At 35.0% G+C, this 16,427-nt stretch overlaps 1 protein-coding gene across 3 annotated transcripts in view; it reads right to left on the minus strand.

Annotated features, from left to right (window-relative positions):
* Nucleotides 1-460: 460 nt before the first annotated feature.
* The window catches only part of EFCAB5_1 (EF-hand calcium-binding domain-containing protein 5), a 54,667-nt gene continuing 38,700 nt past the window's right edge, over nucleotides 461-16,427 (minus strand). The window contains exons 13-15 of one of the 3 annotated variants that reach the window (XM_051214602.1): nucleotides 12,562-12,982; nucleotides 4,959-5,202; nucleotides 461-716 (exon numbers count right to left, since the gene is read on the minus strand). Coding sequence is in view for 2 of the 3 variants with exons in the window: in XM_051214600.1 (XP_051067786.1) it covers nucleotides 601-716; nucleotides 4,959-5,202; nucleotides 12,562-12,982 (781 nt within the window). In the remaining variant the exon portion in view is untranslated. The remainder of the gene's footprint in view (nucleotides 717-4,958; nucleotides 5,203-12,561; nucleotides 12,983-16,427) is intronic. The other 2 variants (XM_051214600.1, XM_051214601.1) reach the window with 2 other exon arrangements.

Below are 16,427 nucleotides of genomic sequence, written 5' to 3' on the forward strand. Positions count from 1 at the left end.
TAACTGTTCAGTAACTAGATTATGTAATATTTATATTCCTCTTATTATAAGCTCCATTTTGAACTAGAGATTATTATTACTATACGATTTACTATTCTTATGTTCAGTTTATTAATTAAAGTCTCCCACATTCACAGCTACTTTTTGACTTGATCTTGTATGAATGTTTTTTCATGTTTGATGGTATGATGCGGTCTTTTTCGCTGGTATATAAACCAAGTATGTTTGAAATGAATGATCGATGTAGTGGAAGTTGTTATTGGTGTTCTGGACTCAAATGGACGGGCTAGGCGAACAAAGAACCAATAAGGACACTAGGATGCTCATACGGGCCGAACGTCATTGGTTTAACACAGTACTAATTTTGAATAATTTGTATTTCGATTGGCGAATAAATTACGTGATAACTATCCAGCTTTGAAGTCACAACAATGTCTTTAGTAGGTCAAAAGTCAACGCATTTATATCATAAAAGTTGTATATTTTACATCTGAACTGGTAACTCATTTTATTGTTAATTACTGATTGATTGTTAGATCTTTATTTTTTTCTTTTTGAACGATTTATTTTCATTGTTGTCACTTCAGTCCCAAGACCTTTCTATCCGTAATGCATAGGAAGATTTTCTTCCCAGACAATCATGCACAATGTCAGCCATTCGTACAAATTGATCATTGATTTACATGAGTACTGTTTTAATTGTTCACTTGAAATTTCTATATGAAACGTTTAATTTTTAGTTTAGAATAAAACAAAACTTGTAAAAGCTTTCAGCGTTTTTATTCTATATGAAAACAATCTACTGTATTTCTCTAGCTGATTAAATTAAAGGCAAATTACTTAGACATTCCTAAGAAAATTAATGTACTTGTAAAATATTTGTATGTTCTGTCAATGTGAAGTTATTATTTATAATTTGCAGAAATAGCTTTCTTGGAAAGTTGCGGAATACTAGATACATACTTATTTACTTCGATGGGAATTTATATCTGTATGATTCTTTTATATAATGATATTTTAACGGTGGTGACTTGAAAAAAAAGAATACTAAACTCATTTTTCTACTGGGATTAAGATAATTCGCAGATTAATGTCCTCTTACTAAAATACAAACCAAGTGGTAATATATTAGAGTGGTAACAACAATTCATACAATGAATCAGAACTATATAAATAGTGTTAAATTAAGTGTCGCTACACATTATGACTTATTTTGTGTGATTATTTGTGTAATTGGGTCGGTATTATTGTAAATTGTATAATATGGTTAAATATGTTTCACAGATTTTTACCCAGAGCAAGATCAACAAGGTTTGCAGAATAAAGTGAATCCATCATATTTCACGATTTCTTATCAGCTACATGCAACCTAAAATTACAATTCTTAACATATGATTATCAGTATGAGGATTTATGAAGATCGCCATATTTTCAAGTTGAATTCACGAGTCGATCTAAGCTAGACCACCATTGAAGACCTGAGAACACTGGATGGCCGTTTCTAGTATGGGACTCCTCAGTAGTGCACATCTACGATCCTACACGTCAAACTTGAATCCAGGACCTTCGGTCTTGAGCGTGAACGCTTAACCTCTAGAACAATGAGCTGGCATCCAACGGTGTTGATGTCTAATTTCAATCGATCCATGATCACACACAACCCTTCATTCATTGTCTGAGATGGACAACTGTCTCACATTCGACACGGATTGGACTTCACTGCACTGGTTACCAAGTCCCACACTAGGACAAAACGGTCGTCCAGTGCTACCAGGGGAATTCAATCCGTGTCGACAGTTATCCACATTATTTATTTAATATTATTTAAACACAAACATAGGCACAAGAAGGCAACAGATAGATATGCGCCACATAAATCATTCGATTTGTGTAAGGGCTAGGATACTGCTCGAGTGCCCAAACGGTCAAGGTTAAGCGTTCACGCTCAAGACCGAAGGTCCTGGATTCAAGTTTGACGTGTAGGATCGTAGATGTGCACTACTGAGGAGTCCCATACTAGAAACGGCCATCCAGTGTTCTCAGGTCATCAATGGTGGTCTAGCTTAGATGGACTCGTGAATTTAATATAGATATTATTATTAATAGATGCCTAGCTTACTTTAGTTTGCGACGTTTAGATAAGTGTTCGAAACGTAACCAAAATTATAATAGTAGTGAGAAGAGTGAGGGTAATGTGCGTATGAATTAACATAGTTAAGATCGGTGTGTATTTATATGCTGAAAGTTAATAATTGAAAGGTTATGTAAAGATAGTGAAATTAATAAGTGATAGGATAGTCACATCATAATCATATAATAAATCGACTCAGTGGTTGGCCAAATTACTAGAACCAGTTCGTAGAAAACTGTTGACTAGTGGTTTTAACGATACATTTCAGTTTTTCCAAGAAATAGATCAGTTCAATATCTGATAAACTCATGATATCTTTTAATGTGCGTTCATTATTCACAAGTATATCGTTAGAAAGAGCTACTAATATGATTTGCGAACAATCTAGATTTTTTTTGCTTCAAAATCAGTTTAGTAAATTATTACTACTTTGCACAAAAAGGGTTCATTTTCCAATCCAACAATCAACTACACAAATAAACCGATGGAGTGTCCATGGGATAACCACTAGGACATGGTCGATATTTTCACGACCGACCTAGAAATAAAGAAATCCAGAACACAAAATACTACTCAAGATATGTTTATTATCTGTGATGATATGGACCACGCTTCTCGGTTACTTAGTCACTTCAATAATTCTCATCTCAACATAACGTTTACAATGGAATATGAAAGAGATAACTAATTCAATTTTTTAGATGATGGAAGTCTTGAAAAGAGTATATATTGAAAAGAAACATGGACAGGACAGTGTTGAACTTGAACAGCTTCAGTCCTATCAGTTACAAAGGGTATCTAATCAAAACTCTTCAATAGAGATCGGATGTTATGCTCAAACAGGCAAATAAATGAGGAGTTGGCTATTCTAGAAAGGCATCTCATAAAAAATGGATACCTGATGAAATACGGAAAAGAATAACCCAAGGATGATAAACAGCAAGCTGAAAGAAGAAAACCTATCTTCATGCGCATTCCGTTCAATGGTGATGAGGTTTCAGGAAGAATCGATGGAAGAGTCAAGGCGGCACTAAAAATTAACTTCTCTGTTGCTCAACAGTTTTCACTATACAACACCAAGTGTTCATTAAATCTTTCAAAGATAGATCAAAACCCTACCGATGTCATCTCCAAAAGTATTTATGGATTTATATGTACCTGCGTTGGCAACTACTTAGGAAGGACAGAAGAAATGGTCTCTACAGGGTTTTATGAACAAATTCCTAGGAACCTACGACTGAAAGCTGGTAAAGTCTTTACAAGTGCAAATGCCGGACTCCTTTTGGATAGTAGACATGAGGTAAATGTAAGTAATGTATTTGAAATAATTAACAGACAAGAAACACCAACCTTACATCTTTCGGCGGAGGCCATCAAACGTTGTTACTGACTGACCTGACCTATGCATACTGAAGGAAATGTGATTAGCCTTTCCCAATTATGGTGATTTGTGTTTCGTCTAATAAGTTTTATTAATCTTAATTTTAAATCCGTTTTTCAACACTATCCCCAACCTTTTATCTTCGTTTCATTTCGGCTTCTGATATTCATCTCCTAAATAATCTTATTGACCACATATTTGTTTATTTTATCATGTTAAGCGGCTACCCAATCACCTATTAGTTCCATTACGTTTACATAACCTCTGAATTATTACTTTCCGGCATATAAATACACATCTACCTTAACTATATCTATTGAAATAACATTCAGTTTCCTCCCTTACACTAATGGAACACTAATTTGCCATAGACGAATATTTACACTGGTTACCCTCTCAGTGTCTATTCTACTGGAAGTTGATACAACTCGGATCAAAGTGAATGGCTTGACTAGAACGTGAGTATATTTCCACGTCAACAACCGACAACAATAACAATAGTTATAAGAGTAGGGAAATATATAACACATCTAATACCTGTCAGACTACCTACTAGTCTGACTAGTTAAAAAACTAATCATTATTTTCCTCGCCCATACATCATTCGTTCATAAATTTTGTATCCCTAATCTTTTCACTCATTATGATTTTGGTTACGTTTCGAACATTTATCTAAACTTCACAAATTTAAAGTATGCTAAACATCTATTAATAATCATACATGTATTAAGAATTGTAATTTTAAGTCGCATGCAGCTGATGAGAAATGGTGAAATATAATGGATTCATTCTATCCTTCAAACCTTGTTCTTGCTTTGTTTAAATTCATCATGGGATCTGGTTGTACAAGATTTTTAAACGTTCATAAATTCTAAGCAAAGATGGATGGTGGCTAGCAGTGGAGTCCAGGACGCGCGCTACACCCTACCTGGGACTCTCCAGATAAATGTACCTACATCCTATAGTTGATGTTCACTCCGAGACTTGAACGTAATACCGTTCGCTTCAAACTCCATCGCGCTGTCCATTTAGCTATTGAGTTCTGATAGTCGCTATCTTGTGTAATGGGTTGAAGTGTAAATTCATTTTGTATTGTTTGTTCGAACTTTCCCACTGATGTTCAGGACTCCAATTGATCAGTCTCTTGTTGGGATATGTGCATCCTATGTGGATTGCCTCGATATTGCCTTAAGTCACAAGCATTATAAGCAAAGATGAATGGCGGCTAGCAGCGGAATCCACGACTGATCAATTGCATTCCTGAACATCAATGGGATGATTCAAACAAACAAGACAAAATGAATCGTTTATAAATTTTCTTAAACTTTTTTATTCCAGTAGTAAAATAGGTTATTCAAATTGACTCATGTTTGAGTTCTTGTCATAGAAATATAGATAAAAACTAAAACAACACAAGGTCAAGCTCTTCATTTATTGATAACTTACTTTCATAGATTTCATTTAACCGCGATTTTTGTGAAGTAATTAGCTGTTGTTCACCAACGAATGGATCATAATCTACAATCGATTCATGAATACCAGCCATCATTGAATCTGAAAGTTTGAAAATATTTTCCTGATTCAAGGATTCATCTCCTTGAGAACGATTCAATAACAAGATGACGGTCCAGAGCAGATAAATTTCAGAATTACAAAGTTGTATTTCATATCTTTTTATATTTCTGAAGAGCTTTTTGGAATTAACAGAAACAGCTTAAATAAATTAGATAATATTTTTAGTTCATTTGAATTATAAATAACTCGACAAATTGAAATCATACTTAGCAAAACCCTAAAGATAAATTTCAATTTAAGTATTAAGAATTCGAAAGACACCTTTTGGTTCAGAATGACTGTGTGGATAAATTTGGCATTTTTAAGTCGTCCGAGTATATCATAGTCAGTAGTCGCTGTTATGTTTTCATTTATTTAGTCACTCAATTGTAAATATTTTGCAATAATTAATATGACAAAATTAATTGGAGGTATGTCTTTTTCTATGTTGTAATTTTTCTTCCACTACAACTGACTGCCCCACACTTGACACGTCCGTGGCATGGTGGAAAAATATTTTCGTCGTAGAATACTTTACATTTTCCATGCAAGCCAGGAAAAGCGACAGTGAAGGAAACACGCTCTCCATCATGAATTTTAAATGGGTAAATACTAATTATGATCAGAATGGGGTTTGTGGAGATTGTAGTAATTTTAATACTTGAATTCATGAGTCGATCTAATCTAGACCACAATTGAGAACCTGGTAACACTAGATGGCCGTTTCCTTCTAATATGGGACTCCTCAGTAGTGCGCATCCACGATCCCGCACGCGGGACTTGAATCCAGGACTTTCTGTCTTGCGAGCTAACGCTTTACCTCGACTCATGAATCCAACTGTTGAAATTACTACAATCTCCACAAAATCCATTCTGATCATAATCATTATGTGCCCACTAGTGGCTGGCTTCAAGATGAAGTTCCTAGAGTTCTAGTGATAAGCCTTGAACATTGGAGTCCAATCAATGTCGGGTAGAAACAGTTATCCACCTCAGACAATAGATGAATGGTTGCGCAACCATTCATGGATCGATTGAATTTAGACATCAACACTGTTGGATGCCGGCTCACAAGGTCTAGATGTGAAGCGTTCGCGCGCGAGACCGAAGGTTCTTCACGCCCCCCAGTAACCGTGGTGCTTTTGCGCACAGCCTAAATGGCCAACCGCTTTCGAGGCACCTTACCTCCTGTCGACTTGCGGGCAGTCTGCTCGGTTCTTTCCATTACGAAACACTGAGAGGCGATAGATTGTGGATACCTACTGCTGAGTAGTCCCATACTAAGACAAAACGGCCGTCCAGTGTTTCCAGGTTTTCAATGGTGGTCTAGCTTGTTTCGACTCATGAATCCAACTTACTTACTTACTTACGCCTGTTACTACCAATGGAGCATGGGCCGCCGACCAGCATTCTCCAACCCACTCTGTCCTGAGCCTTCTTTTCTAGTTCCATCCAATTCTTGTTCATTTTTCTCATGTCTATTTCCATTTCCCGGCGTAATGTGTTCTTTGGTCTTCCTCTTTTCCATTGGCCTTGAGGTTTCCATGTGAGGGCTTGTCTTGTGACGCAGTTGGGTGCTTTCCTCAATGTGTGTCCTATCCACTTCCAGCGCTTCTTCCTGATTTCTTCCTCCGCTGGGATTTGGTTTGTTCTCTCCCACAGTACGTTGTTGCTAATAGAGTCCGGCCAACAGATCCGAAGTATTTTGCGTAGACAACTGTTAATAAACACCTGTATTTTCTGGATGATGGCTTTCGTAGTTCTCCAGGTTTCTGCCCCATACAGTAGAACTGTCTTGACATTTGTATTGAAAATCCTGACCTTGGTGTTGGTTGACAGTTTCTTTGAGTTCCAGATGTTCCTCAGTTGTAAATATGCTGCTCTTGCTTTGCCGATCCGCGCCTTCACATCTGCATCAGATCCACCCTGTTCATCAATGATGCTGCCCAAATATGTAAAGGTTTTTACATCTTCCAAATCTTCTCCGTCAATTGTGATTGGATTGGTGCATTCTGTGTTGTATCGGAGAATCCTGCTTTTCCCTTTGTGTATATTGAGACCTATTGCTGCTGAGGCTGCTGCCACACTGTTCGTCTTCTCCTGCATCTGTTGTTGCGTTTGGGATAGAAGGGCCAGATCGTCTGCGAAGTCTAGATCATCCAACTGCATCTTAGATGTCCATTGTATCCCGTGCTTCCCTTCAGACGTTGACGTCTTCATGATCCAGTCGATCACCAGGAGAAAGAGAAAGGATGAGAGTAAGCAACCTTGCCTAACACCGGTCTTCACTTCGAACGACTTTGTCAACTGTCCTCCATGCACGATTTTGCAGTGTAATCCATCATATGAGTTCTGTATGATATTGACTATCTTCTGAGGCACGCCGTAGTGTCGAAGAAGTTTCCATAGTGTTGTTCTGTCCACGCTATCAAATGCCTTTTCGTAGTCAATGAAGTTGATGTAGAGTGATGAATTCCATTCAATTGATTGTTCCACAATGATCCGTCGAGTTGCGATTTGGTCTGTACACGATCTATCCTTACGGAATCCTGCCTGTTGGTCCCGAAGTTGGGCGTCTACGCAGTCCTTCATCCTGTTTAACAATACCCTGTTGAAGACTTTTCCCGGTATTGAGAGAAGAGTCATGCCCCTGTAGTTATCACACTTGGTGAGATCGCCTTTCTTCGGTATTTTGATCAGAAGTCCTTTCCAGTCTGTTGGTACTTGTTCCTCATCCCAAATCTTATTGAAGAGAATGTGGAGTATCCTTGCAGTTGCCGCTACGTCTGCTTTTAGTGCCTGTGCTAGGATGTTGTCCGGTCCTGCTGCTTTTCCACTCTTGATTTGCCTGATGGCCATGCCGATTTCTTCAATTGTTGGTGTGCTAACATTGGTTGGGAGGTCCGTGGATGCTGCTTCGATGTTGGGTGGGTTTAGTGGAGCTGGTCGATTCAAGAGTTCTTTGAAGTGTTCTACCCACCTGTTTTGTTGCTCTTCAATGTTGGTGATTACCTCGCCTTCCTTGCTTTTCACTGGTCGTTCTGGTTTGCGGCGATTTCCAGAGAGTTTCTTTGTCGTGTCATTTAGTTGTCTCATGTTTCCTTCTCTTGCAGCCTTTTCCGCCGTCGTTGCTAGATCTTCCACATATTTACGTTTGTCAGTTCTGATGTTCCTCTTTACTTGTTTGTTTACTTCTGTGTATTCAGCCTGTGCCTTGGCTTTTTCTGCTCTTGTTCGGCTGGTATTGATCGCTGCCTTCTTGTTCCTCCTTTCTTGAATCTTATCCAGTGTATCAACAGTGATCCATTCCTTGTGGTGGTGCTTCTTGTGACCCAGGACCTCATGACATGTTGAAGTGATTGCCTCTTTGATCCCCTTCCAATTGCTCTCCACAGTAGTTCCTTCTCCATTGAGTAGATCATGAAAGGCCTGGAACTTGTTGCTGAGGACTATCTTGAATTTGTTGAGTTTGTTAGTATCCTGAAGAAAGGCCGTACTGAACTTTTGTGATATTGTCCGCCCCATTGTCCAGTGCTTCTTGAGTTTCAATTTCATCTTGGCGACCAGCAAGCGATGATCTGATGCTATATGAGCTCCTCTCTTGGTTCTCACGTCCTCTCTAGTCCTCCTGAACGTTTTGTTGATGCAAATATGGTCGATTTGGTTTTGTGTAGTGTGATCCGGTGAAGTCCATGTGGTTTTGTGTATGCGTTTATGTGGGAATATGGTGCCGCCTATGACCAGTTTATTGAAGGCACATAGATTTGCAAATCTCTCACCATTTTCGTTCCTTTCTCCCAGTCCGTGTCATCCCATGATGTCTTCATATCCAGTGTTGTCCGTTCCAACCTTGGCATTGAAATCTCCCATCAGAATGGTCAGGTCCTTTGTTGGGCACTTCTCGATGATTGACTGCAGCCTATCGTAGAATTGATCTTTAGCTTCTTCATTGTAGTCGTTGGTAGGCGCATAGCATTGGATGATGTTCATTGAAATGCCCTCTTTCTTTGTTTTGAAGGAGGCTTTGATGATCCTTGGCCCATGAGATTCCCATCCTATAAGTGCCTTTTGTGCTTGTTTGGACAGCATCAATGCAACTCCTTGTGTATGTGGAGCATTTTCTTCTTCATGGACGGAGTATAACAGAAGCTGCCCTGAAGCTAGTCGTTGTTGTTCAACTTGCGTCCAATGTATTTCACTGATCCCAAGTACCTCTAGGTTGTATCTCCTCATTTCTGCAGCAATTTGGAAGGCTCTCCCGGTGTCCCGCATTGTACGAACATTCCATGTACCTAAATAAATGGTCGCTCTAGTTGTGAGAAGGGGCATCGGCCTCGTAACTTCCGAAAGAATTCGGCTTTCATCATGAGGCGTCATAGTTCTTCTAAATGAAGACCTTCTGATTCCCAGGGCAGAGTTTAAAAGGTTTGAATAATTTTTTCTGGTTAGCGTTTTTTTAGCGAGTTAGCTTTCCACGGGATGGGGACGCTAACCCCATGCCCAGCTCTCCTCCTTTATCCGGGCTTGGGACCGGCAGTAGCCCCCGGAGGGACTTCAGGCGGAGTTATGAATCCAACTATTAAGTAATAATTCCCCATTTCATTTTGGTTGGTCTCCTGGTGTAAGATTAAATTGAGAACGGGAGTGGAGTTTATCTTCAACCCTGAATTAAGCTCATAGTCGTTTTGCCTTCCTTAAATTGAATAGTATATAGTGATGAAGCTTCAACTGCTATAAAAATAAAATCATTATCGGCACAGATTTAGTAAAGAATCGAGAGATAAACGTACACTTTCAAACCAAAAAATCAATGGACTGAATGGACTTAGTGATTTAAGTTATGAAACTTTCATTTGTTTAAAATTTGAGTAAGTTTGAAAACTTTTTTGTTAGTGACAGAAACTTAGTTACAAAGTGGCCCTATCGGTTCGAAGGTTTTTTGTGCTTCATTATTTGCTCATTGTTTTAATTGATAAGTCACGTTATATTATAGAATTTCAGTTTCTGATTTCATGCTGTTGAGTCCTCTATGTAAAAATAAATATCTCAAGTAGTATGAAATTATTTTGAACAGATGAGTATTATTCTTTAAATTTAAACAAATCAGTATAGTTTGAAGCTAATTATGTGAATTTGCAGTTGATAAACAAGATAAATAAAATCAATCTTATTGATATAAACTTTAACAGTGTAATATATTCTTGTTATTTCTTAAGTTAATCCATTAGACCTGCAATTTCTGCTTCCATATAGTGAGTAACATCGTCTTTATTGGAAATTTAGTAACTTATAGAATATTTTGCCTAATTATCATATAAATGGGGAACAAATAGTCGTTTTTTTATTTATCGTCACACTAAATACTCAAACAAATCTCATTTAGGTTACTCTAATTAGAAATAAATAGGTAACAACTGATCGGTTATCAATCTGACTAAATAAAAGTTTATCTTTGACTGATTATACAAAATTGAAATCTGTTTCAGAAAGTGATTACTCAATAAATTACAACGAGATTGTTGAAGCCTCCTGGAATAGGTGTAGCACACAACCAACAAAATCATTTCAATCAATACTATGCAGACCAAAGGACGAAATGACAAAAGAGGAAAAACCGAACATCATCTACAAAATAAATTATTCCAACTACGAAAAACACTACATCAGACAAAGCGGACACCCTCTTCATCTTCACCTGCACGAACATCAACTAGCGACCGTACGCCATGACATATCCTCGCTTATATCAATGCATGTGGACACGCATCCAAATGGAAAAATGTTGAGATCTTGGATAAAGGCTATTCTGAAAACACCAGAGACTTTTTAAAAGCTTGGCACTCAGGTCAGTCAGCAATCGATAAGCACATTGAAATCGATCCAACTTATCAACCAATCAGAAAAATTATGGACAAACGTAGGTCCAAGAATCAAATCAATGGGAGATACAATCAAAATAAAGAAGTGAACAATGACAGGTTAAAGGTCAACTATAACCAATCAAGATCGAGGTCTACAGGACAAGCTGTAACCATATGTAGGGAAATTTAAACACTTCAATTCTACGTAAAGTTTTTGCCGATGATATTGTTCAGAATAACGATGAAAGCTCCACGATCAAACCAACTCAGAGAACAAAATTCCACCCAAAACTGAATGAGTTTCCTAAATAAAAGTATACAATACTCCACTGTACCATGAATAATTTTATTTCAACTGGTTACTGTCGTCATGGTTCGACATAGCACTAGCAAACATAAAACGATTAGAGACCTGACTAAAATGTGAGATAAATGCTTTGAATTGCAAAAAAAGATTGACTGTTTTGATTGTTTAAAATATTTATATGTGATAATTTACTGTGAGTACCAGACATTATATCACACGTGATAATACACATACAATCGTTATGAAATTCAATTAATAAAGATAGACAACCATCAATATAATGGATGTCAAACGAAAAGAATGGTGGGGAACGCTGTGGTGCATGCTACTTATATTGATGTAAGTAGTATATGACGCGAGTTAAAAACAATGTCTGGCAGCAGAAGATGGGGGAAGATCAAGAAAGGAAGCGCGACAACACAATGCAATTTGTAAGAAAACGCATGAACAATGAAATGTGAGACATTGATTTGATGTTTGCAACAGGAACAGTCCAGGTTGATATGATGCATTAATCTTTTGCAAATTGACGATTTACTATATGGTTTATCTTTATTTTATCAAGTAATTTTGTAATTTTATGCTAAATACGATTGGATTGCCCCCACCCGTCTTCTGTTCACTGCAACGCAACATTCAACCAATCAAATATATTCTTCTCTAAGAAAGTTATATTCCGAGTTTATTGGTATATAAAACATACTTGATTTACAAATAGACTTCGCACTAGTCCTTTGTCCTTTATCAACAAGACACAATAAAATTAAGAAGGAATATCTTCAAGAAGGGATTATTTTACAGTGAAAAATAAAACCACATATTAAGTATATTTTTTATTAAATTTAAGCATGAAAATACAAGTAACTAAGTAAACGACCATTACTCAAGATTCGACCAATAATATCAATACATTTTGTATTTCTATTCAGATTCTCAAGTCATATGATTTGACTCGATTTCCTTCATATATATTGGTCGGTTTAAATTGTTTGTCGTTCCGAAACCTAATTGAGTGGTTAGAAAAACGTGTCTGCTTACCGGCATATAACTTCCTCCTGTAATTCGTTTCATTGTTTAGTCATGAGAAAGTTCACATCTTTGGTTGATGACGATTTATTCGTTCCTTTTTCCATTTGAAACCATTACAAGTGACAATAAATAACAATCACTTTCGAAGTATATATCTCAAAGTTCAACTGTTCACTAAATACAACATTTTACCAGTTCAAGGTGTTCTGACATTAGACATAATCCTTATGGTTTAAAATAAAGTTTATATAACCTAATTCATCATTGTCATCAATAATTTATGATATAATAAACTTACATCTTTATCAATCTTTAAACTTAGAAGACTCAGTTCCATTTTTGCTAATTTTTTCACAATAATTTTAGGTATAAATTTGTTATTTTCATCTATCCAGTCAGATTTAACTTCTTCAATTTGTGAATTAATTTCAGTTTCTTCTTGGTTTTTTGATATAGTATTGTATTCGTCTGCATTATTATACTGACCATATGTATCTACTCCTGTATAGTTCACTAACTGTTCATAACCTTCTTGAAAATGTATTAAACTTTTATGTAAATAATCTAATTCATGTTTATTAAGGAAGTTTAAACAACACACATCAATAACACCGATCACTTTATTATTGCAATCAGTAAATGGAAATGTATAATGTTTTCGACCAAGTACGCAATTAACTAATGAATATCCAGATTCTAGTACGTCGAACAGGTAGTAGCTGAAGATTAACAACAAACCAATAATGACGATTAAGTGAGGGAATACACAGAATTTTAGGTAGATATCCTTTAAATAATTAACAGTTAAATATAGCTACCTCAAAATTATGCAAATTACCATATAAAAAATATTCAGTAAGTGGAAACTAATCATACTGATTAGCAGTGCTTGGAAGGTTATTCAAGATGATTTAAGCCCGTGGTATTCATTTTTTCCGCTTATTATTTGGCCCATATTTCTTTCATTGAATAAATATTAGACACAATTTTGCATACTTACAGATAACTTCATTGTTATTTTTGTTTATAGTTAATCTGAATTAATATTAAATTCATAATAAAGGTTTATTATAAGTGATCTCAGTTAATAGTAATTAGTATCCAATAGTTTTATTCCAACAGATATACATCATCTAAGTATAGTGCAATACAGATATAAATGTATATGAAAGAATACTCAACGTTTACTAGTAACACCAGAAATAATTTAAATGATATATCAATTTTAAATGCAAGGATTAATTGGTGAAATAAGCATGAAAATTTATTTTCTTTGGTAACCTGCCTTTATTCATGTGGAAAGTTTATCAATTATACTTTTTTCATCAATGTTAATGTAACAAAATAAAAGCACTCTATCCATTATTAATTTTTGTCATTTTAAATAATCTGTGGTTAGCAGATAAAATATAAACAACATAGAAGAACTGAAACAGTAGTTAACTGTAGTTACAAGTCATGAGTTAACATGTTTACGTTATATTAGGTTGAAGCAGATATATATTCAAGGAATTTATAGTGGATTTACTAATATCATATACCTGCTTTATCACGACTTTTTATGTCATATAAAATAAACAAACTAGTTTTTACATTTTTTGTTGATTAATATTGTTTCATACTATTTTTTATCTCAATGTAAAATTCTATTTTACATTTGGTTGTAAGCAGCTGATGAGAAACCTCGAAATAAAATGAATTCATACTATTCTGCATCAATATTTGTTCTTTCTTTATTTAAATTCATAAAGGGAACGAATTACATGACATTAATATTGTGTCCATTGAACATAGTAATGTTGAAAATAAATGGAATTATACCAAATTATTGAATGAAATTAAACGTTTTTCAACATATGAATTTACACATAAATTTGGCATTAATATTTAAATAGAACACCACATGTTAGGTTTATAAATGAATTAGAAATTTATACTTTTATTGCTATCCCTAACTGTAGGCTAATAATGTTTATTAAACGGTACATAAATGAGTGTCAGATACCGAAATTTGGGTATAAAATTAAAGTTTCTTTTCTACAGATTTGTATAACATCAAACATTATTAGCATTACAGTTCTCAGATTTTGAAGAAAAAAATAAAAGACGCAAATCATATACCAAGCAAAAATTCGTATACTCAGCTTTGAGTTACATTTTCTAAGTATGAAAATTAGTATTACTATTCAACTGTCGAAACGAAAACAGGTATCTCATTGTTTGAACCTACCTCAGAGTGATTGTGAATGTTAACAGTAAATAATGTTTTTTATTCTAAATTAAAAACAATAATTTCAGTATAATCTAAAGATAACTGAGAATTTTAAAAACAAAATGAAACTATGATAATTGTATTATATCAAATAGAAAATTATTATAAATCTAGTAACTTATTTCTGGCATTAATCACTCTTTTATAAACTAATAGGCTAGTTTTTTAGTGTGAACAAATGGGTTTTTATTTAGCGATTTGAGTTTATTACTCATAAATAATATCATTATCAAGTTAAAAATAAGTGTCGACCTATATTTCTGATTTAATTTATGAGAATGATTGAGTAACAAACATTTATGAATGAGGTCACTACAGCAAAGCAAGATCGATAGCTGAATTATTTTAGATGAGTAAATTTGGTTCAAATCTTTTATGGCAATTGATCCGGCAAACTATAGTAAATTCTATGTTTTTTGTTTGCTAATAATCTTGAAGGAATCTGAAGCATCAACATTATGACGAATGTCAAGCAGATAGAGTACAATAGCACTGTTAAAAACAAGTTGTCCTCTTAATCTAAGCTTCTGTACTTAAAGAGGCGAACACTAACCTTCCTTTCTGTTTTTTCGATGTCGAGCTTTGGTGATCTCACTTATAAACATATGTTACGCGATTCTCCTCATGACATTAATCATTAGTCCCTACTTCTTTTCTGATGAGTACTCAGTCACTTTCATTCAAAGATCTACACAGCTATAGCATTGACATCTCATTTCCAAATAATTCTATTTCTATGCCCTTAGTTTTGTATTCTAGAATAATTTTGCATTCAACGTATAAATATTCACACTTAAACGTCTCTTACAGTTATTCCATATTTGTTGCTCTTTTCATTAACCTTCATTGTGGAGGAATTTTCCGATATTATGATATGTAAAGTATGTAAGCTGAACATTATATTTCATTAGACAAGAGATGATTTCTGAGGTATGTACACAATATACATTCACCATATAATTAGGAGTTATAATCTCATAGATTATATTAACCTTTTATTATAAAACTATGTAATCTAACCCACAGTTTACGGTTACAATTTATGACTTTCTAGTCAATAAAATTATTTAATGATTGTATAATCAGATTGTCTTTTATCTTAAACTTTTGTTCAATTCAGTTAAAATGTCAGGGTATTGAATTTGATTGTATTCTTGTTGGGCCAAGAAACTATATTGATCGAAGATAACTTGGCAAATATTAATTTCCTGTTTGCAGACAGATTTTATTGATAGTCAGTTTATCATGTTAAATTTAACTGTATGGGTTTGTCACTCATTTAAATTTGGCTTAAATATAAGTAAAATGGGTACCTTTTTCATCACATTATCGGATGATAGAAGTTGTTTGAAATAATTGACAATCGTCATCTGAATTTGAAGACACTTTTAATATTCTGAATTACAATGAGTCTCGCTTGCTGACAAATACAAATGTAGCATTCTTAAAACTTTTACTGTAGACGAACATGAAAACATAAATTTAATTAAACTTACCCTACCGTGAAAAACTACTACTGTTACGATCCAGTCAGTCAGCTACAACGTAGGACCAGGCACATATATGCATCGGTCCAAGTTGCTATACCTCATCAGCACAGCAAGATGAACACCAGATTAATAGAAGCAGTTAAGTCAACGGTGGTAATATGTATGAAGAGAGAGTTAACGAGTACTTACGATTCTCAAAAGACAATGACTTTCTCTAAATAAGTGACTTCAGAATTTTGATGACGTACTACAATCCGTGCAGTGGGATTAAACGATGTTTGATTAGAGTAGAACAGTATTTTAACTAGATAACTCTCCAATACAAGGTTTGCAGTGTAAATAAATCGCTGCAATTTCTTAAAGTTGGTATTCCTTTTTAATGAGCACCACGTAATGAGATTA

The sequence above is a fragment of the Schistosoma haematobium genome, chromosome 2, assembly GCF_000699445.3.
Source record: "Schistosoma haematobium chromosome 2, whole genome shotgun sequence".
In the NCBI taxonomy this organism is placed as follows: Eukaryota; Metazoa; Platyhelminthes; class Trematoda; order Strigeidida; family Schistosomatidae; genus Schistosoma; species Schistosoma haematobium.